This window comes from Populus alba, chromosome 10 (assembly GCF_005239225.2).
Source record: "Populus alba chromosome 10, ASM523922v2, whole genome shotgun sequence".
Classification (NCBI taxonomy): domain Eukaryota; kingdom Viridiplantae; phylum Streptophyta; class Magnoliopsida; order Malpighiales; family Salicaceae; genus Populus; species Populus alba.
Genome location: NC_133293.1, coordinates 16,526,751 through 16,549,792, shown reverse-complemented (window position 1 = coordinate 16,549,792; position 23,042 = coordinate 16,526,751). Strand labels below are relative to the sequence as shown.

Sequence of the window (23,042 nt, the reverse complement as noted above, 5' to 3'; positions counted from 1 at the left end):
GCGGGTCATTTTTTTTGTATAAAAAATATTTTAAAAAAATAAAAATTTAAAAATCTTGGGTTTTTCTGCAAAGTTATACTCAAGAATTTTGGGTTTGGTTGCAACGTCTGACCTAAGAGTAATATTTATAATATTAATAATAAAATTAAACTTACATGACCCAAGTTTAAATGAGCCTGACTGTAACACTGGACCCAAGAATATTGGATGTGTGTCTAGCTATAAGGTCGTGTCATAAAAGTGTGATAATTAAATAGATTAATTAAAAAAAACAAAGAAAAAAAATAAACAGAAAGAAAAAAAACTAATGAAGAAAAAGAAAAAGAAATTGAATTAATTGGGTTAACCCTTTAAACCAGGTTATCTCGTAAAACCTGAGATTTGCGTCATGAAAGTTTGATAACTAAATAGAAAAAAAAAAAGACGGGTTTACCTAGATCTAACCGGGTTAACCCATCAAACTAAGTTAACCCGTCAAGCTCAAGATACGTGTTATGAAAATCTGATAATTAAATAAAAAGAAAATTAACTTTAACAAACCAAACTAAATGAAAAAAAATAACTCGTCAAATCAGGTTAACCCATCAAACCCGAGATTCGTATCATGAAAATATGATAACTAAATAAAAAAAAAAATTAACATTAACAAACTAAATCAAACAAAAAAAAATTTATTAACAAAAATTAAAAAGAAAAAACAAAAGAAAAAAACAGTCATATAATATAATACAATATAATAATAATTATAATGAAAAAACGTGGGGAAAGCTAAAGCTAAAGCTAAATTCTTAACCAACTCAATATTAAAAAACTAAATTTAACAAAGATAATTTAAAAAATAAACATGTGGGGGAAACACTGCAGCAAAACAAAAATCATGTAAGGGAAATACTATAGTAATCTATAATATTTTTTTTTCTTTTTTAAAAAAGCTACAAAGCTAAGTTCTCAACCAGCTTAATATATAAAAAAACCGAGATCCGTGTAATGAAAGTATGATAACTTAATTTTTTTTTTCACATTAACAAACTAAATTAAACAAAAAAAACTAACTAAAAGAAAAAAAACACAAAGAAAAAAGCAAAAAAAAAAAAAAACCAATGGGCAAAACGAAAAAAAAACAAAAAAAAAAACAAGTGTTTTACTGTGTGCACAGTGATACATTATATGTAAAAAACATAAGAAACAAAAGCGAGGAAAAAAAAAAACAAAGTTGCTACAGTGAAAAACCCACGCGTTAAAAAAAACATGTAAAAAAAACAAAAACAAAGCTACTACAATGAAAGAACATTTAAAAAAAAAACAAAAGGAAAAAAAAAAAGGAAAAACTGCTACAAAGAAAAAAAACCAAAAACAAAAAAAAATGCAAGACAAAACAAAAAAAAAAAGCTTAAATAAGGAAAAGGCGTGGGGAAGCTACAGTAGTTTCCCCACGCCTTTTAGTATATTACTTATTTTTTTTCACATTAAACAAACTAAATTAAATAAAAAAAATTAATTAAAAAAAAACAAAAAAAAAAAGCAAAAAAAAAAACCAATGGGAAAAATGAAAAAAAAAAGAAAAAGAAAAAAAAAATCAAATGTTTCACTGTGTGCACAGTGATACATTATATGTAAAAAATAAAAGAAACAAAAACGAGGGAAAAAAAAAAAAAAGCTGCTACGGTAAAAAAACCCACGTGTTAAAAAAACATGTAAAAAAAAACAAAAACAAAGCTGATACAGTGAAAAAACATTTAAAAAAACAAAAGCAAAAGCAAAAAAAAAAAAAAAAAAAAGGAAAAACTGCTACAAAGAAAAAAAACTACAAAAAAAAAAAGCTTAAATAAGTAAAAGGCGTGGGGAAGCTACAGTAGTTTCCCCACGCCTTTTAGTATATTACTTAATGTTAATAAGTAAAATTTACAAACCAAGTAATGAATACAGTCATAATAAATTAACTTGTTTAAATAATTGGTTTTTTTCCTTTTCTTCTCCTATTTTATCTAAGTCTAGGTTTTAATTAAGTCTTGATTGATCATAGATGTTATTACATCCCGAGGTAAATTAAAAGGTTGTTAAAGAGTTATATATAAAATTAAAAAAAAAATATTATGTCGAATTAGATCTAGTTAACTTGAATTAACAAAACAAATCTACAACTCAGGTCACAAACATAGATTGATTTTTTTAAGCTAGATGATACAAAAAAAAAGAAGATGAAGCTGTAGTTTTTAAAAAATTTTAAGTTGAGCAAAAAAACAATAATAATAAAGAGTTAAATTGCATTTAAAAAAAATCGGGGGGCATCAAATAACAAAAAAAAAAAGGCTTGTATATCATCTTATCCCATCAAAACCTTGATTAAAGTCGAGAACCAGATCGTGTCTAATATTTTTTAAAACAAAATTATTATGCATCAAGACAAAGAAATTTTAAAAAAAAAAAAACACAAGAAGGGCATAAAAAGAGCCCAAGCTTGGGCATCCGGGTCTTAATTTTTATTTTTTTTGTTTTTCAAGAAATAGATAACTTGTTGTTTGTCCTTGTTTTTTATATAAAAAAATCAGGTAACATATTGTTTGTCCTTATTTTTTAATTTGTCAGGCCATATTATGGACACCATGAAAGTGATTGAAAAATCAAGGCAGACCTATCCCCTTCTGAAAACCTATGTAACTCACCCTGACCAAAAAAATACCTCATGGACATCCTCAAAACACTTATAAACTAATTTACTAGTCTAGAAAACCTAGAAAAACAATCCTAAAACATGAAATCAAACTTCATCGATTTTAATATATTTGTAGGTAATATTAAAAATTTAAACAGCCATCATCAAAATATTATTTTCAAATGAAACTCGTGTACATCATAATAAACTAATTTGATAGGTGGAATATGTGAAAACGACAAACCTTTTTTTATATATATTAGAATCGGATAAAACTCTTTCATTCACAAACCAGAGCTCAGAAAACATTAAAAATAGAGTTTCCTATAAAAATTGATTTTAGAAAAACATAAGGGGTCGGCTAGTTTGGATTTTCTAATCTGGGGGACTCAGTTGAGCTTTTCATGTCAACTTTAAATACATCATCTTTTTTTAGCATCCTTTCCGTGCTGGTCCTATTTCTTTCAATTTTATCTATAGTAAGGTAATTGGCTATTAACTATGCGATTAAAAAAGCCACTTGATAAAAATAAAAGTTAAGAGACAGAATAAAAATAAATAAATAAAAATTATTCTAATCCACAGTGTATTCCCAATGTGTAAACGGTGTCCGCATCACCTTTCACATGACCTTCCATTTAAGTGTATTTGCGTCCAGACGAGTCCAGTCCGGTTGCTCGCCGTTTTTGCTAGAAAAAATATTCCAACTTTTTTAACTGAAATTTTAGAATAGTCTCCTGGGCTCTTATACCTGTATCTATAGGCCTGGTTATCATTATAAAATTCGGTCATTTATTTACTTTTCGCGTCACGCTGTGCAGGTGAGATAAAAAAATTAAAAGTAAAAAAAAAATATAGACGAGGGGTTTTTTTTTTCAGTGACATGTACAACGAGTAAAACTTGAAAACTCAACATTAAATGTTGGTTATCTGGTTTTAAAAAATGTCGAGTGCTGAGTTAAGATGGGTCAATGAAGTTGTTAAGGGCTTATTTAATATTGAGGCTAGATCTATTTTTTTTTATTAAAATTTAATTTTTTTAATATGCTTATATTAAAAAAATATTTTTAAAAAATATAAATTATTTTAACGTATTTTAAAACAAAAAATAATTTTAAAAATAATTATATTTTTAAATACTATCTAAATCTAACATGTAAAACCTAATATTAAATATTAGTCATACTTTTAAAAAATTTTATATAGACTAATTTTAAATTTAGATTAAATAAAAAGTTAAGTTTAGAAAACTAAAGGTTGATTTGATGTAATAACAATATCTAACATAATTATGCCGGTTTGAGAGTGTAGTTGTACTTATTTTTTAAAGTGTTTTTCATACTGAAATGTATTAAAATGATTTTTTTTTTAATTTTTTAAAAATTATTTTTTAAATCAACACATCAAAACAATTCAAAATATATAAAAAATTAATTTTTAATAAAAAATTTTAAAAAATATAATTTACATTGCATTCTCACACAATACATTATCAACTAGTTTTCATTGCTCTTATTCGTGAGCGGGGAAGGAAGGTAGTTTGGCTAATAGAATCCATTCCGGACATATAAATTTTATACTACAGTTATTTTTTTAAATTTAATTTTTAAAAATTATTAGTTTGAAATTTATAAATTTTAGGAATACTGAAAATTTATATAATTATTAATTTTAAAATTTATAAAATTAATTAAAAAACATATATAAACTGTACAAACATTTATGTTAATAAATAAATAAATAATTCACATTACAGACTTCTGACGGCGAGCCCCAAATCGAGCCATTCTTCATGCATGAACCCGTCGATTATCTCCTTGCAGCTATTCGTCTAATATTGATGTAATTCCTCGACATCACATTGGATGTAAGATAATGTTAACACATGTTGATGCTAGAATAACCCATTTAAGTCGACTAAAATCAATTGCATATTTGTAACAATGTTTAATTTAAATTTAGTTAACAACTTATTTTATTTTTTCATATTATTATCATCAACTTCCTTTCATTTCTTTAAAAGTATATTGAAAAAATAGACGGGTAGATAAGTATAACTATATTTAACATTAAATTTTTTATATTTTGAATTGTAAATTAGAGTGGTTGGCTTCAAATTTAGTTTTATTTTGTTTTTAGAGATTATATTATATATGAAACTAAGTTCTTAACATTTGATATGCTTTTAAATAATAAATTTTATTAAATACATAAATTAAATTCAAACTTTGCATGATACTATGACCGCGCACCCTAACATCATACTTTACGCGGCAAAATGATAGTTCACTTGAACATCTTATTTAGCGGTGACGGTGCAAGCCTTCACGTGAACATCTTGTTTCATTTAATGGCGTGGCAATATGTAACGGCAACGTGACCGTCCACGATGATAATGTGATTGTTAATTATTCCATATAGTTATGTAACAAGTAGATTCATATAACTTATGGGTATATACCACAAAAAAAAATAAAAATTGTTCACATTGTCTTATTTAACCTCACTTTATCTATTGCATATTACCTTTAAACACATAATTTCACAGGTTTTTTTCTTTGTTAAATTGCTACATTTGTTATTTGTTAAATTGTATTTAAAAAATTATATATATATATATTATTTTATAAGATTTCCTTTTGATTTCAATACACTAGAATAATTAAAATAATTTAAAATAAAATAATAATAATTTTTAACAAAAAGATATAAAAACAAATTAAAACTTACTTTCAAACATTCCCGCATCATCAAAGCATTTCGTGGGCATGTCACGAGACTTATTTTACACGTACCCACGAAGCCTCTAATTGAGTAACCATCTTAATTTACAAAACCCATATGGTCCTTTAAAAATTTACAGGAGTCGCAGCACCTTAGTATGGTTATTTTTTTTTAAATATTTTTTATTTTAAAATATATTATATATATATAAATTATTTTGATATTAATACATTAAAATGATTTGGAAGCATTAAAAAATATTAAATTGAAACAAAGAAAAAAAATTTTAAATTAATTAAAAAAATTAAAATATAAAAATAGTTGAAATCATGTGCATAAGTAAATTTATTTTATTTATTTGGACTTACATGGTCACCAATTCAAGTTTAAAAAATCTCGGCCATTAAAAATTTATATAATTATTAATTTTAAAGTTTATAAAATTAATTAAAATTTCCTCTACGCCATAATTATTTTAGAAACAAAAGTTTAGGCTGCCGAACAGTGAGGCCAGGGTCAATTAATTCACGTGCCAAAACAAACTCATGATATTTGATTTAGTTGTGAACTTTTAAACCTTTTATCTAAAAAAGAAGAATAAATACATTTCCCCACTCTACCAAAGCCTGTGAGATCTTAATCGTTGAAATTGACACGCCATTGTGACATGTAAAAGTCTAAATGGAAAGCGACCTTAACCAACATTTTTATCGTTGCAAAGAAGGGGTGTCATGGTTGCTGGTGCGTGTGTTCTCGAGCTGCTGTTCTCCTCCACGGATTAAAAAGATAGTGGAGGGTCGGAGCCTGCTTTTCTTCCACAAGTCCAGACAGGGATCAGTCATGGGTCCTGAACTCATGACGGCACAGCCTTTTTTTCTTCCCTCAATTTGACGCGAGGAAAATATGGAGAAAAGATTGTTATGAAAGGAGTATTTGGTATGATGAAAGAAGATCATACGTATTAACCGATAAATATCATATCAATAAAAACATAGAAAGTTAAATTTTTTAAACTTTTCAAATATGTTGGGCTAACAAGTACCAAACGCGTTCTAATAACCTGGATGGGCTTGATAGGATGTCAAATCTAGTCTCATGTGTGGGATTGAATCTATAATGGCTCCTTGTTTTTTTTTTTTCCTTCTAAATAGATAAAATGAGTATAATATAACTCATAATGCAACTTATAAAATTATAAAGATAAAATTACACGTTATTCTCTTTTTTTCATAATATGATGAACACTCGTAAGTTATAAATATATAATTATTTTTTTATAGCAAAAATCCATGATCTTCATTCTCAACCACACATATTTTTAGAACATATTTTTTTTATTTAAAAATATTATTCAAGTATCAGATACCCTCACCTCTATTAAATGATATCTTTTGCATGTATTAACTATAAGTTATATTGACCTATCAAACATTAAATATAAGCTATTAATCATCTGATTAAAAAAAATAGAGTAAATTATTATGATCAATTGATTAACCGACAGTTCAATCCGAAAACCTTTTTCCTTTACTAGTTGAACTTTTAGCACTTCATTATGATAATATATATATTTTTAATGATATTTAAATTTACATTAATTTGATGTGTTTTAAAAAATAATTTATTCAAAACTAAATTTCTGTGAATATTAATTTTAGAATTCAAATCCAGCAAGATAGAAAAACAAACTTTTTTTTAGTAAAAAGATGAAATCTCCAAACCTGTATGAGAATTGACAAGGTAAAAAAAAAAATTTGTTTTAATGTTTGGAACTATATTTGGCATGTTTTGAAAAAGAAGTTTAAATATTAAATTAATATTATTTTTTTATTTTTAATGTAATGATATAAAAAATAAAAAATACTTAAAAAAAAAAAAATATTACACCACAATCTCAATCTTAATGTTTTTTTTATTTTTATTAGGACTCTATATTTATCAGCTGATTTAATAAGTTATTTTCACTTCCATTTTTTAATTATTAATCAACCAACCAAGTTAAAAAAATTCAATTTAAATCGACTAAAATTATGAAACATTGTTATTAACAATTATTATAATTTTTAGTTAACTTAATAGAACAAGGAACTTTATTGAAATTTAAATAGATTATAATTAATTTTTTTAACTGATAATTATTATAATTATTGAGTATAAAACGACAGTAATATCTTGACTTGTAGATGATAAATGTTATTTAAAACTCTAAATTAAATTTTAAAAAATATTTCAATTATAACAACGGAACCAATGAACTGTGTTACTAGAAGAGAGCAATCCAATCCATTCACTACACTATTTTTCTAAAACAACGCAACTCATTGAATATTTTATAATTAATTTTTTTAAATATGTTTTTTTTTGAACGAGTTTATTTTTAAAAAAATAATCGCACATTTTCTCCATTCACAAAACAGAAGACACCAGAGACAAATCCCTCTCCCCCTAATTTTCACCCCCCCGCTCTTTTAAAAATTCCCCAGTCACACAAAGAAATATAACACAACACAGACGCTCCTCCTCATTCTATATCTCCTTCAATATCCTCCACTTTTCTTCTCCTCCTCTCCTTTCCAATTTCCTATGGACTTTTCAACAACAGCTCTTCTACTGAGTCTAGCCCATCACCAATGCCCCAAACTCTCTAGATTAAGATTTCATTGAATTTCGCTTGTTTTTTTTCTCTTTTAATTCATGTTCCTATTCCTAAGCAATGATCCTTCTTATGCCCTTTTCAAAACTGGGGCACTGATTTTTCCATTTCTAAATGACTCTGCAGTCTTCTTCTTCTTCAACTAACTTCAATTCCTATAAAATTCTCCCTCTCCTCTGCCCATGTAAATCCTCCAATCAAACCAACTACCACCCACCGCTCCCTTTCTCCAAAAGAAGACGTAAAAAACTAATCACCAACTTCACTCAGCAAAAACTCAGAAGAAGTTTTCTAACTTTCCATGCCTGTGTCATCCCAAACGACACTCGAAATCGCAATGTAAACATTGAGCTTTCAAAGGGCACCAAGGGGTTTGTTTTGAAGCGAATTTCTAACGAATTGGAGACTGAAGACTTTTCTCAAGAGCATTCCATTTCCAACTTCACTGGCTTTCAAGAAGACCCAATCGTCGGCAAGTTAAGGACACAATTAGGAGTGATACACCCAATACCATCGCCTCCAATTAATAGAAATATTGTTGGGTTATTTGTGTTTTTCTTTTTTGTTGGCGTTGTTTTTGATAAAGCATGGAATTCAAGAAAGAAAGATAAAAGCAATGAGGAAGGAAAGCGTGGCGGGGCGTGGCCGCAAGTGCCCACCAGCTTTTCTTTGTTTTTGGAGAAGGATTTGCAGAGAAAAGAGTCTGTTGAGTGGGTTAATATGGTGTTAGGGAAGTTGTGGAAGGTTTACAGAGGTGGGATTGAGAATTGGCTCATTGGGTTGTTGCAGCCTGTTATTGATAATTTGAAGAAGCCTGATTATGTTGAGAGAGTTGAAATTAAGCAGTTCTCTTTAGGGGATGAACCATTGTCTGTTAGGAATGTTGAGAGGAGAACTTCACGCCGTGTCAACGATTTGCAGTAAGTTAGCTAGCTATTTGAAGTCCTTGTCATCCATTTTTAAAATTTTTGTAATGAATTTTGTCGTGGAAATCCAATTGTTAATTAGTAATAGCTTTTAATTGATTTCTACTGTGCAACGGGGTACGGTAAGTGTTAGGCATTCATTATTCAGATTCATAACATAGAAAACTGATTTATGTTGTTTTTCGTGATATTTAGGTATCAAATAGGCCTCAGATATACTGGTGGTGCTCGGATGCTGCTAATGCTGTCGCTAAAATTTGGCATTATCCCCATTATGGTGCCAGTCGGTGTTCGAGATTTTGATATTGATGGTGAACTTTGGGTCAAATTGCGGTTGATACCAACAGAGCCATGGGTGGGAGCTGTTTCATGGGCTTTTGTGTCACTCCCGAAGATCAAATTTGAACTTTCACCATTTCGTTTGTTCAATCTAATGGGTAGGCCATTGTTATTGTCTTAAAGGGTTTATTACATCTATTTTATGTCTTAATAATACTTGCATCTGGAATCATTCAGCTATAATACACTGAATAGCTAAGAATAATCACTGAAGTTTGATGTCATTTCTTCTTGAAATCTGCCAATCTGTTGATGACGTTTACTAAATCCCATTTGCTTTAGGAGAGCGCATCTGCTGATTTCTTAATGATGAAAACTTGACATAAGTAATGGATGATTGGCAAAACTGAACATGATTTGAGATTGTGGATATACCATAGAGCTCTTCTTTTCTAGTTCCCTGTGTTCTATCTCTTGTATTTTAATACCTAATTAACTCGATACTGGAGATTCTAATGCAAACCTCTTCTTTTCTCATTTTCTATGCTTGCATTGGGCGACACCAGCAATTCCTGTTCTCTCAATGTAAGTGGACTTTTCTCTCCATTCTATTTTTTAGTTTGCTTTGTATTATTTTTCACTGTAATATTATTGCCCCTAGGCAGTCTCTGTCTTTGAAAAGTCAATTATCCCATAATTTCAAAGTTAATATGGTCAGTTGACCTTGAATGCAACCAGATGGTATTTTAGGTTTTAGAAGATGAAGCACAGTACACATGATAATCGTGCATTCTGTTAAGCAAATAATTTGGTGATTTATTACAAATGCGTGTTTCCTGGATACAGTAAATAAGTTTGTTGAATTTTTTCACAAGCCATCCTCTGGTTGCAAGCCAATTTAACTTCCGACTTTGAAGCCTATGTTCTCTGATGTGTCTGGAAAAATGTATTTTGTTTGATAATAATACAATAACAAAATGCATCAAAGGAGAAGGACCATTATAGCTACAGCATATTTTAGGGTTTTTGCTGTCTTTCCTTCCACCAAATTTCAATGGTTCACTGCATTTCCATAGGTTTCTGAAAAAACTTCTCACTGAGGATTTGCCTCGACTGTTTGTTCGTCCTAAGAAGATTGTTTTGGATTTTCAAAAAGGAAAAGCGGTTGGCCCTGTTGCAAATGAATCAGGAGAAATGCAAGAAGGAAACAGGGATTTTGTTGGAGAACTATCAGTCACTCTTGTAGATGCTCGAAAACTTTCCTACGTCTTCCTTGGTAAAAGTTCTTTCTACTTCAGTTTTCTTGAAATCTATTATTCATTAGAATCCTTGCATGCAATTTTGAGTAGTCGAATCTTGCTCAAAATTATTATTGACTGAAAAGGATGCCTCTGCTTTAATTTGATAAATTTTTACATCTCTATTGAAGTCATCATATATGATGATGAATATTTTGTCAAACATGTTTCTGCCTAGTGCTTGACACCCGTTTGGATGATTTAATAAGTACCAGTCTTTATTCTTCTGAAATAGTAAGGAAAGCAGAGGGCTGCCATGCATTTGTCTTTTAACCCATTTTCAAGTATTTCAGTATTTTGTTTGTTCGGATTCTTTCACATTGATTTGCAATCTTAAAGATGCATCACTACATTTTGTTGATGTTATCAGTTATAAGAGTCACAAGCATAGTACTACTGCATCCCCTAGCTGTATATCTGTCATGCCCATTTGATCATTGGTGTATGACTGTTTGGGTATCGTAATTCTCATATACATTTTCTATTCCACTTGTAGCACTCATTATTTACCTGTTGTTTGTCAGGTAAAACAGACCCATATGTTATTCTGAACCTGGGAGATCAAATTATGCGCAGCAAAAAGAATAGTCAAACTACTGTCATTGGGCCTCCTGGCGAACCAATTTGGAATCAGGTGATTCTTCATGTTCCATGTTTCATTTATTTGCAAACACGTTTGTTTACCAGAAAACATTCATTGTTGGGTGCGATTTGTACACTTATTGTTAACTTTCATGAGATAATTGTGTTTTATGACTTTGGCCAGGATTTTCACATGCTTGTTACAAACCCCAGGAAACAAAAATTGAACATCCAAGTGAAAGACTCTCTTGGATTCACGGGTTTAACTATTGGTACAGGAGAGGTAAATATCTTATTCCAAACAACTCTTTTTTTTGTAAAAGTACAAAGTTGTCCTTAATGTTTTCTTTGGATGTTTGTCGTACTTGAATGGCTGATCACATAGCATATAGAGATTTTTTTATTAGACATAACCTCTTCAGTGGGTTTACTTATATGCATAAGATATGCCTAGAAATTTACCTCAAGCAAGTGAGATAACATAAATTTTAATGAACAATTAGGAAGTTTGGATATCTAATCCTGCTGCAAATAAATTTATTATAGAAATCGATATTTTGATATCCAATCAAATGTTTGGTTTTGTGCTTTGTAATGATGTCATGTTTTTTTCCTCTACATTTAAACTGGCATTAACACCAGCATTTATTTTAAAAGAATTGATGTTCATAGTAGATTCATAGAACCTGCCTGCTTCAGTGGTATTGGTGAAGAGAAGATGGAGGTGCTGGTTGTCCAACAATCAGAACATATTTTTAACGGTCTTGGTATTAGTTGACGTTTCCTTGCAGTGTGGTGACATGGTGATTCTGGGGGATTGAAATAATAGTGGTGCTATAGGTGGTGGCAGTGGCGACAGTGATGGCCAGAAAGGTGGCAATACCAAGTTTATGAGTTGACGGACCCAAAACTCGCTTTCTCTCTCTCTCTCCTTCCAGGATTTTTGTTACGTGAGCTTCATATTGTAATTTCCCTGCATTTATTGGGCAATTTGTGCAGGAACTGGAAATTTTGATTGTTATTTGTGGCAGTTACATTCTTTCATTTCTCTTAAATATAGCTTTCTAAATTCAACAACATTTACAGGTTGATTTGGGATCTTTGCAAGATACTGTACCAACTGACAAGATTGTGGTTCTGCAAGGAGGTTGGGGATTGTTCAGAAAAGCTTCTTCTGGAGAGATTCTCCTTCGACTAACTTATAAAGCCTATGTTGAGGATGAAGATGATGATAAGAATGAGGTGGAGCATGTTGATACAGATGCTTCAGATGATGAGATGTCTGATTCTGATGAATCAAATGCTACCTATGAGCCTAGTAGAAGGGGTTCTTCAAATGAGATGGATAAAGAGTCATTTATGGATGTTCTAGCAGCTTTGATTGTGAGTGAGGAATTTCAAGGAATAGTGGCGTCTGAGACAGGAAATAACAAACTTTCCAGTGACGCCTCAGGTGCAGGATCTGCAGTATCACGCTCACATACTCTTAATGCTGAATCAATGCCCTCAGATAGCAATAACAGTTCTGAAGGTTCTGCTGGTAATGTTTTTATTTTCTCTTTATCATTCATCACCTAAACATTCAGTATGTGAAAGAACCACATATCTAAGGTTGGTTTAAATTGTCATCTCACGATCAACATTTGAAAACTTGTTATCGCAGGATCAATCTTAGTTTGGTTTGCGGTGATTACAAGTATATTAGTTCTAATTGCTGTCACTTTGGATGGTTCGAGTTTCTTCAACCCTTGATCTGAATCGGTAAGCATACTATGAGGTTGTATGATCATGTAGTTCTGAAAACCTCTTTCCACTTTATTTCAGCTTTGAATTATAATCATAAATCTAAGGTTTCTATCGAAGTCTATAAGTTCACAAGCAAGTGCCATGACACACTAGAATTCCACAATCCAGGGCCAAGCAACACAAGTCCCCATACATTTGTGGCATGGCTTACTGTTTTCATATGATCTTTGAATTTTTATCGTTCAAAATTAGAATGCTATTTAGATGTAGCTGCAGTGCCCCTTTTTTCCCCAGAGTAAAGAAAGCCCTTTAGATTAATTGGAAGTAAATGATGTAAGAACATGGTGCAGATTAATATCAATTCAGTTCTCATGTTTATGTGAAATCTCCATTTTGGTATTTGTTTTTGCTTATTTACTACTGCAGCATCTTAAACTGAATTAGACTTCTAAGTTGAGATACCTCATTTTTTTGCAGGTTGGAAAACAACCCCCCTTCTCGCGTATCAGGGATGATTTACGAAGTTCCCCCACCCCCCCACAGTTCTTTCTTTATGTAAATTCATGGTCTTCAGCAGAGGAATATTCTGTTGCGGCAAGAAAGTTTTGGCTTCTCTAATTTGAGGCATCATTAGTGTAATTTACGTGGTAGATCTATACATTGTTCATGTACGTGAAAACAATTCATTTAAAATTCTATCATAACCAATTTAATCGATGGAATGAATTGGCTTTCAATCTAGAATATTGTTAATCCAAATTTTATTCGCAACTGATAATATGAAAGAAACATGGCTCTTAACATGTTCTTTTAGAAAGAAGGAAAAAACAACCCTAAATCCTGGTCTTCCTAGCTATGAGGAAGGGTTTCAACATAACAAGACATGGTCGTGCATGACCACGAATCCTCCGAAACTTTTATTGGCAAGTAATATAGTTCATCAAATTCTAGTACGTTTTTCACCTCCATTCTCCATCCTTCATGATCATGTTGATCAAAGCTTTGGCTTCAATACCTCAGCCACGCTACTTCTGTCAGGAAGTTGTAAGAACTGCCAGTCATCATCATCATCAATGCCAGTGAAACAGCGATCCACCATGTCTTTGCTGACCAGCTCTAATCTTGAAGGCTCCCACTGGAAAAAAAGGAAAAAATGAAAATGAAACTGTTACTATCATTATTATTATTATTATTTGTTAAAAATCAGGCTTTTAATCATAATAATTGATGCTTATGTTATTGCAAGTATTAAATAAAGGACAAAGGGAAATCTGCCAATTATTAAAGCACTACTTAGAGAAGCGCTGAACGATATCACCAATATATATATAGTTTCACTCAACATAAAAGATGGAAGAAAGAATGTCGGCTAAGAAGAGTGATGGGTTTTTCTATCATCTTTACCTGGGGTTTTTTGTCTTTGTCAACCAGCATTGCTCTTGCTCCGTTTCCCTGTAAAAAGGATGAATGGTGAGATATCTCTTTATTTTATCTCGTGGCCGACCTAAATTCCATCTCTAAAAGCCCACATTTTTTGGCAGAGGGTTAATGGCACAAAACTCTGCCAATTACCAAATCGCTGTATATATTTTCAAATTGACATTTGTTATCCACTCAAAGAGATCAAGTGGAGCGGAATGAATGCAACACATAACAAATGCAAAGTAGTAGAAAGAAATCAATGTCTTGATAGCCTGGAGATAGGACAACCTTTCCCACCAAAGTAAAAATAAATGGAAGTCATAAATCCTGCCCTGCTTTCATATCATTCAAGAAGTAATTCAAAAACGTTAGATGCGTACTATTTCATAATTGAGGATAATTTAGCTTCTCAGGTCTGTTCAAGATCACCTTTCTGGAAATTGAATCCCCTTCAAACAATACCTGTTTATATATATATATAAGAATCAACATGGCATGAATCATAATTCCAAACTAGGACCACAGACATATCAAAATGCTTGACAGAACAAAATTATTTTTTACTGTAAATGAAAAAGCTTATCATATTTTTTATATATAGTTATTCAGGAGTACGAATATACAGATCTGCGCATCATTCTCATTTGTAAGTCTTGTAGTATCTTGAAGAGTTTCGAAACAAGGAAAAGAAAAAGAAAAATAACATATATAACAAAAAATTCCTCCCCTTCTGATAATGTGTTTGGAAAAATGGCCTAATCACAAAAAAACATACTCCATGCTCGTAAACGCCATTTAATGTATGTGAGATTCTGTTTTCTGCAACAGGACTTTGCTGCATAACAACCTACAGTAACTCCAACACCTACAGCAAGCAAACTAGTGAAGGAAAAAAATAACAACGGAGAGACAACATTACCTGATTGAGCTCCTTTCTGTAGCTGAAGAGGGGAGACATATCAAAGTCGTGTCCTTCACTTTTGCAATGGATGATCTCAATCGTTAATGCTGTAAGACCTGTTGGAGTGGGATACAATACAGGGAAGTACGTAACACAGATATTCAGATCCTTGTCTTCCTTCCCATGTATATTTATTCTCAAGCTTCAAAGGCACAAGAGAAGGCACCTTAATGAAGAACACAATTGAGAGCAACGGTATGAGGTAGGTATATTAAAAATAAGCTTGTATGCTGCACTAATCATGGTGAAAACGACAGGCCTTATGGATTCGCACTGGCACTTCACTCTCTAAACAAGCAATTATGTGTTCAATTTCCTCTGCCCATTAATTTCATTTGAGGACAGTTCAGGGTTTGGTGAAGGAAGGGAAGTGGGGTTGTGTGGTTAAGATTAACAAGCACACAATTTCCAGTGCTCAACGGAACGACATTGATCTAATTCCAGACCTGTCTTTGGAGGAGGGGATTCAATGCATTCAGCTATATGGAGAAAAACAAGCTCGAAGTGGCGAATGCCGCAAGGGGAACTCATAATGAGCACACCCATCTCTGCTCTTTCGGTATCTGTCTGAGACTCAAGTTCATTTACATTTCGGTTTTAGAACGACTGATTGCTGAAATGGGGTGCTTTTCGCATCTTTTATCCAGTGTCGATGCTGGAAGAAGTGGATTATCTCTCTCATCCAGTGTCAACGTTGGAAACTTGGAACTGAAAAAACATTTTTTTTTTTTGCATGGTGTAGTTGGATGGATTTTGGTTGATAATTATATTCTATGTTACTTTTAATATTTTATAAAATGTAAATTCGACATGTGAAAACTTAAATTTATAACAATTACTTAATAATGAAAACTCAAAAACTAATTGCTTAAAAATTAGCTACCATCTCAAATATCAATAATGACTTATTACTTTCTAACATTCATGGCTAAACTAACAAACTTTGAAACAGGAGAAAGATAATAAAATAGCTTAGTTAATTATAACTTAACAAGTTAATTTCAAATATCTATGATGACATAAGTAAAACTTGTGAGAAATGTCTCAAAAAGGACAATCAAACTAAAAATAACCAGAAAATCATAGAAGTTTCATTTCATAACTTATATTTTACAAGATCAAATCAAATTATGAAATTGATGGAGATTGACAGAGAGATAAAAGAATGAGCAGCTAGAAAGGAAAAAATAAATTTGAACCACTCTTGTGACTAGAATATATGGTTACACTGATTTCATCATGGTGACCGAGTTTAAAAAAAATTTAACTCACAACTCGACCTGTAATATTTATTTTTTAATTTTCTTAGTTTTTTTTACCTGTTACTATTTATATTATCTAATTTTGATGGGTTATATTGACTTAGATATATTTTTAATTATGTAATGAAAATTTGAAAGGGGTCTGTCTGCATGTGTTTTATCACACGTCGGTAAAATCCATATGATGGCGTGGCGTGATTCAAGTGCAGTTTTGTAGAACATTTCAAAAAAAGAAAACCCTAATAATTTCCACCACTTGCGAACGAACGCGAGAAAATGTTTGAGGTGCAATTACTCTAAGATCCTGACAGCATCTGTTTTTTCAGATCTCTAAGAGGGCCGGGTCCTCTCTCCATTTCCTTCTCTTTGCTACAGTTACAACTGCTTTTGTTCAAGTTTGTGCCACACTCGAGGCATAAACCTTTGCAGCTTGGATCACAGATGACATCAAGGGTGATTTCTACATGCACCATATCTCGGAGGGGCTTTGAAATATCAATTTCCTTATCTTCAGGAGGGAAGTGCAACCGGTCGTCCCAGTCGATTGAAGCTTCATCACCGTCTTCTTCCTCAAAAATTGAAGATTTCAATTTATCATTACCAAATACTTTTCCCATATTAATAATCTCTGGTTCTTCCACGGGTTCTTCAGATAGTAAGAGAGAGAAGTTGGAGAAAATGCCCTCAGCAACTGGCTCTCCACACCTTCAACACAAACGATAAACAAGTAGGTTCAATTACAGAAGAATGATAAGGAAGCACTAAGTATGTTGTGAAACAAAATGCCACATAAAATTTGGCCTACATGGGAAGATTATGTATGACCTGGAAAATTCTTGGCATCAAATCAAAAGATATTGTCATATTATTCTCAACCTTTTGTCAATACTTTTAAATGAAGTTCAAGATGAATACTAACACCCATACCTGATGCGGTCAGACATCAGAGGTAAACAAGAAAATTTGATGAACTGGCTAAATTGTTTTTTCCAGACAAGTCTAAGGTCTTTAATATCAGCTGCTGCATGCAAATTCCAGCAATCGCTATCCTAAAATATATTCTCACATTAAGTGCATTCGACGAGCAAACTTGGTCAAGATATAACTACTTATCTCATGCATAACCTACAAAATTCTTGCCAGAATAGATCAAACAGTGATGATGGCTGAATCTGCTTCTTCTTTTTTCTCACAAAGACTACATTCTACTAAATCCAAAGAAATGGAAACTAAAACTTGGCGATGGCTAGGAAAGTAAATCAAAAGTCTTGATCTTGGTTGCTGCACAGTCCATTTACTAATCATACTGTCATATGGTTGTATTATTCATAGAAACATTAAAGCTGGTAGTTCTATTTGGGGCTGGTGACAAAATAAATCATGATTAGCAATTGGTCAAAACTCAAAAGTACAACATTTTGGACTTTCCCTAAAATATGGTCACACAGCTGTCAGACTCCTATTGTGAGCAGCATACTTCACAACCCAACTCTATGATAATTGTATAGGAACACTACACCACCACATTCAGAGGAGCCTAAAATGGATTTTTCCGCTTTTGAAAGACTGAAGTCACTATTTGTAGCTTTTCATAGATGCTATAATAAAAATCACACAAGAGACATCCAGATAATTCTAAAAATATGTTGAATTGGTTGGATCAGGGCAAGAATTTCCATGAAACCTCTTACAAATTTAATCATAAGCAAATAATTTCGAACAGCCAACACAAACACATACAGTAGACAGTGAATCACCATCCTGATTAGCTTTGGATAATCATTCTCAACTAATTGTTAGGTAAATCTGGAAACTAAAGAAAAAAAGAAAACAATACAAATAAATGCAATATGGTAGAGGCAAAAAAGAATTTTAAGGAGTGCGTGAATATGTAGGGCAAAAAAGTTAAGTTCACAGGAAAAGAAGGATCAGAAACTAAAATACCCATAGCAAGCAAGAGTGATGACAGTTTTGATGATCCCATCAAGCCTCAACCTTTTTTTCTTCTTTGTCACGTCAATGGAGATCTGAACAGGAGTTCCAAGAGGGTAATCCTTCACAGCCTTCGTAACACGTAATCCCATTACCGAAGCCCTTGATTTTGAAATCTCAGTTGAAAGTTTTCCTAACCCAAGCCTTTCTAAAGTTGTACAGTACTCCACATGTGAAATTGAAGAATTTCTCTTGTAAATAATAGCACCTTCCCATGGCGATTCCATGTCTTCAGCATCTTCTTCCTCTTGATCATCCCAATTAAGAGATACATCAGTAAACTTCTGGCTGTTAGATTCCACTGCATGTCTTGCAGTAAACCTTATAATACTTTGTGATTTGTTTCTAAAAACATCACATGCACTCTTTCTTATACCCCTTGAAATTTTGCAATCAACAACGGAAAAGCTTGGATTTGATAGAGAATTTTTTTGGGAGAACAAATCATCTGCTTTAAATTGGTTAATGTGCGGGGATAGAGCTATAGGGGATGTGAAGTAGACAAGTGACATCTTGGTTCCCTATACTCAGCTGGGAGAAGTTCTATTTGAGAAGAGGTGATGAAGCTCTTTTGTTTATTATGCAAACAAATAGGAGAAGTATAAGAAATGCTCCAGATAATAGTTATGCAATTCTTGATCATATGAGTTGGGAGAAATCAAGACGAACTAGAGGGAAGTCAAAGGTATCAACTAAATCTGCAAAAACAATAAAAAACAGTTTAGACTGAAAGACATAATAGAAAAAACAGACTAATATTCTACACGATCCTAATGGTCTATTTAACACAGGCAGCTTCTACTTAAAAGTTTTGAATACTCAAAATATGGAAGTACATGGCAAGTATGAAACTAAAGGGACAGCAATAAGATATTTCTGTATAACATCAAAACAACCAAAGAAGTAAGGAGAAGGGACAGAACATTTTAAACATACTGCTACATGTATCTTGATGGTCTGGCTAACGGTTACATTTTGTAACATCTCATAACATAATCCTCTCAAAGTTTTAAAATATGAAGCTCTACCATAGGTTAAACACAATCACAAAGAGTGATAAAAGCTATGGTGCATGGCAAGCAAGAAACAGTTCTAAATAGATTTTAAATGAATTGCTGACTCAGAAAGTTCTATAGGAATAGCATCTGAAACCATCTTGAAGAAAAGGAAAAGCTGAATAAAGGCAACTCAAGAACACTGAAGCAACCGCGACTTTTTTGCCTATTCAAGGTAAACCCTTTAGAAATTGAATGGTGTACTTTTCACATCCAGGTTATTTATGAGCAATATGCAGCTAATCCTTCCATTCATAAAAGAAAATTTCTTAAATAAATTATAGACAACAATACAAAAGTTTAGAAGAGAAAAAAATACAAGGACTGAGATTGAAGTTAGAAACCAACAGGCTTACATGGGATTTTATTGTCCTGAATTGTTGTCCAGTTATTTCAAAATCTCCACTTTCAAACTATATAATAGAGAAGGTGAATGGCTGCAACGCTGCACGATGATTTACGAGGCTAAAACTACATGCTTTATTCAAGACCATGCTCAAACCGAAAAACAAAACAAAGAACCTAAGTGCTATTCTCTGGGTAGTTATAAGCAAATCTGTCTGGCTAGGAAAAGACACTGGAACCTTTAAATTGAAATGAATAGTAAATAGCAAGAATTAACATAAACCTCAACAGAATTTGTACTCGGAACATTCTTACAAACAGCTTATAAACATAAAAAAACTAGACCAACAAAATGCAATTACATCTATCTATAAAATTTTTGAGAGAGACCCAGTTTCTATAGAGACCAAAAATAGAAACCCATTACACATAAAAACGATTAAAGCAGGGAGGGAGCAGCAAAGAAGTAACACTTGTTCACCTATTACAAACATGTAGTAACAGTTCAAGAGAGAGCGAAGTAGACAGGTGCAGCAACATAGACACCATAAAGAAGATTGTGTGGCTTAGCTACTTACAGTGACTAAATATCAGCTTCTCGTGTTGAAGAAAACTCAACTCAGTTACAAATTGTAAGGGACAGGACGGGAATGAACTGAATACAGCTCTGCTGTGTAACTTCCATTAGATTAGATTAGAGCCAACACTTTGTTCTCATCTCGGCCCAAGTCTAGTCTACAACTAAAAAGGCCGAAGATGGGCCGAATGTGCAGACGGCTAAATACAGAAAAAGATTCGTTTAATCTTAATTTTAATCCCTAAAATTAAGATTGCTTACTATTCGCCCATTCTTATTTATTAGATTAAAACATTTCTTAATGCACTTCATTCATTGTTTAACTCCCAGTAGTCTGGAGCATCTTTGCTGTATAAAAACCTTGCCACCACTACCACTTGATAAACCCACAAATACCAAAGCTACTAGCTATTAACATAATCAGGTATTAATGCCAGACCAAAGATCTCGATTCGAGATTGAGCTAATAGTCTAAACATCAAACACCACTACAGAAGATCAACAGACCAACCCCTCGAGCATCGTTGTGGACAGAATCAAGCCATCCCCAGTGTCCATCTGCACCAAATGTTGCGCTGCTCCACCCTGCAGGATTTCTTGTGCTGCGGTCTCTTGCTTTCCTAATCCTTGCTTCACTTTCTTTTCTTTACATATTGAGATGCATGTTTTTCTTCAAGGTAGTGGAAGCCGAATTCTGGCATCGTGTAGGGGTTAATCATCTGTTTGCTCCCTGGATTTCTTGGCTTCTTTTGCTTCAATCTGGACCCTTTGTTGCTCTAAACACTGTGTCCTACCTTGTTCTTTGGTGGGTATATGCGGTTCCGATAGTGGCACTTGATGTTAAAATTTATGGTCAATGGTTCTCTAAAGGAAAGAGGTTTCTGTCAACTTTTGCAAATCTAACAAGCCAGTTATCTGTAATTGGAAACTTGGTTGGTGCTCAAGCTGCAGCTAAGATGGGATGGAAAGAGATTGCTATTTTCTTGTTTTCCCCTAGCATGGTCCTTTATTTGGTTCTGTTTGCTACACTTTTGTATCAGCGCTTATCTGTTGGTGACAGGCTTCCAGCCATGTTTAAAATGTGGCCGAGACATTGACCGACTTTGGAACTATCATATAGATCTTATTCGTCGAATCTTATTGTTAGGATATTGTCATTTGGTAAATACCCCATTTTCATTTTGTACAAGTAGGATAATTTATCACTCACTTGGTATAAAATGAAAGCATAAATTATGGTATAATTAATACCATATTTTATGACTTTCTTGTCTTCTTTATGCTGATAAATATGCTAGAGAAGCTTATCATTGATGTTTATAATAGAGACATCACTTAAAAGCACAGTGAAAGAGTGGTGAGTGTATAAAAGAGTTGAGAGAAAGAGGGAAGGACATTGGCAATAACAACGAGTGCAGCGATGAAAACTAAGAGTTGAGTTTAAATAAATGTAATCCTCTTTCTTCATATATTATATTATATTATTTTTTTATTTTTAATAATATGAAACTTTTTCATAGATATAGGCGGTTTGACAAATCACATTAAATATTATATCAATATGTTTAACCTTTAATGAGCAATTATTAGTACATCACCAATTAGAATCCCTAATATTTGTAATCTTGTGTTAGGACCTAGGAAAGCTGCTTGAAATCATTGAATACTAAATTATATATATTGTTTGGTTTTGGATTTTGCTAGTGAAGGTTTGATTGTATATTAATTTGATTATGACAATAGTTATGCTGATCGAAACTATATATATAATTGATTGGTCTGTCACTGTTTAATTACAAGTTAGCTATCCAGTTTCATTCTCCTTCATAACTAGTTTTTTCTTACATGTGAGGCGGATTTGTAGACCTAGCCTCTTCAAGAGATATATATGAGAAGGTTCAGTGTTGCATGGTGGGGGCTTAATTGCTCGTTCCCGTTGACTGTCCAAGCTGTCGCTTCGAGGGACTATGCAGAGGAAGTGAAAGGGGGCATTGCAGATGCTGTAATGCTTCTCCTTTCTGGGACCTCCATCGTGCTCTCACTTATTTTGACAGTATTTATTGTGTTTAACAATAAAAACAGAGAGATAGAGCAGAGTCATGAAGTTGATGGGCGTGGAACGGAGGATCGTTGAATAAATATATTAACCACCCACCATTAGAAACTATAATCTAATTAGAAGCCTGTCTAAATCAACGCATATATCATGTGCTTTTCTTATAGATAACTTGATTTGAATACAGATAATCTCTAGCTTTTCAGCTACGTTGATGGGCATCTCAAGCTGGACGGGATACGTTAAATTGGGATAAGAACTTAAGATCGTGGGTGGCTATGGGTACACCGTTGGTGACTATTGACCTAGCCTTCTCATGGTAAACTCCATGATTAACCTTCACTCCTCGAAGAGAGGAGAAAAAACAGACCGTTGCTTGCGAGGAAAATATTCGCAAGCAAATCAAATAGTTTTGGGGTTTTTCAATTGCAATTAACTTTCTTCTCTTGGAATTATTTTTTTCACAAATAATTAAAAACGTTGAATATACTGCTCAGTTACAGGCTGGAAC

General features: G+C 32.4%; 3 protein-coding genes across 6 annotated transcripts; 2 read left to right on the top strand and 1 right to left on the bottom strand.

Annotated features, from left to right (window-relative positions):
- The first annotated feature begins 7,867 nt into the window (after positions 1-7,867).
- LOC118043062 (uncharacterized) lies at positions 7,868-13,605 on the top strand. The gene is made up of 9 exons (XM_035050879.2): positions 7,868-8,950; positions 9,152-9,393; positions 9,802-9,820; positions 10,312-10,511; positions 11,058-11,167; positions 11,300-11,398; positions 12,202-12,655; positions 12,779-12,876; positions 13,339-13,605. Exons 1-8 carry the CDS (start codon positions 8,145-8,147, stop codon positions 12,865-12,867), a joined length of 2,019 nt encoding a protein of 672 aa, XP_034906770.1. The 5' UTR covers positions 7,868-8,144; the 3' UTR covers positions 12,868-12,876; positions 13,339-13,605.
- Positions 13,606-16,673: 3,068 nt separating this feature from the next.
- On the bottom strand, positions 16,674-21,483 carry LOC118043060 (large ribosomal RNA subunit accumulation protein YCED homolog 1, chloroplastic). Of its 4 annotated transcripts, none has more exons than XM_035050878.2 (3): positions 20,477-21,483; positions 18,502-19,196; positions 16,674-17,211 (listed from the first exon to the last, which is right to left on the bottom strand). In XM_035050878.2, exons 2-3 carry the CDS (start codon positions 19,008-19,010, stop codon positions 16,803-16,805), a joined length of 918 nt encoding a protein of 305 aa, XP_034906769.1. In that variant the 5' UTR covers positions 19,011-19,196; positions 20,477-21,483; the 3' UTR covers positions 16,674-16,802. The 4 variants fall into 4 exon arrangements, with proteins under 4 accessions (XP_034906769.1, XP_034906767.1, XP_034906766.1 ...); XM_035050876.2 differs by having other exon boundaries at positions 18,451-19,196; positions 20,380-21,480; XM_035050875.2 differs by having other exon boundaries at positions 18,451-19,196; positions 20,477-21,480.
- On the top strand, positions 21,138-22,609 carry LOC118043359 (S-type anion channel SLAH1). Its single transcript, XM_035051326.1, has 2 exons — positions 21,138-21,547; positions 22,372-22,609. The coding sequence occupies exons 1-2, from the start codon at positions 21,138-21,140 to the stop codon at positions 22,607-22,609; spliced, it is 648 nt and encodes a 215-aa protein (XP_034907217.1).
- Positions 22,610-23,042: the final 433 nt, after the last annotated feature.

Coding starts and splice junctions, on each gene's coding strand:
- LOC118043062 (XM_035050879.2), top strand. CDS start 8,145: ATGACTCTGCAGTCTTCTTCTTCTTCAACTAACTTCAATTCCTATAAA. Junction 10,512..11,057: donor ACTTTCCTACGTCTTCCTTG/GTAAAAGTTCTT, acceptor GTTGTTTGTCAG/GTAAAACAGACCCATATGTT. Junction 11,168..11,299: donor GCGAACCAATTTGGAATCAG/GTGATTCTTCAT, acceptor GACTTTGGCCAG/GATTTTCACATGCTTGTTAC.
- LOC118043060 (XM_035050876.2), bottom strand. CDS start 19,010: ATGTCACTTGTCTACTTCACATCCCCTATAGCTCTATCCCCGCACATT. Junction 17,212..18,450: donor ATCACTCTTGCTTGCTATGG/GTATTTTAGTTT, acceptor TTTGTGTTGAAG/GTGTGGAGAGCCAGTTGCTG.
- LOC118043359 (XM_035051326.1), top strand. CDS start 21,138: ATGTTTTTCTTCAAGGTAGTGGAAGCCGAATTCTGGCATCGTGTAGGG. Junction 21,548..22,371: donor GGTGACAGGCTTCCAGCCAT/GTTTAAAATGTG, acceptor ATATATGAGAAG/GTTCAGTGTTGCATGGTGGG.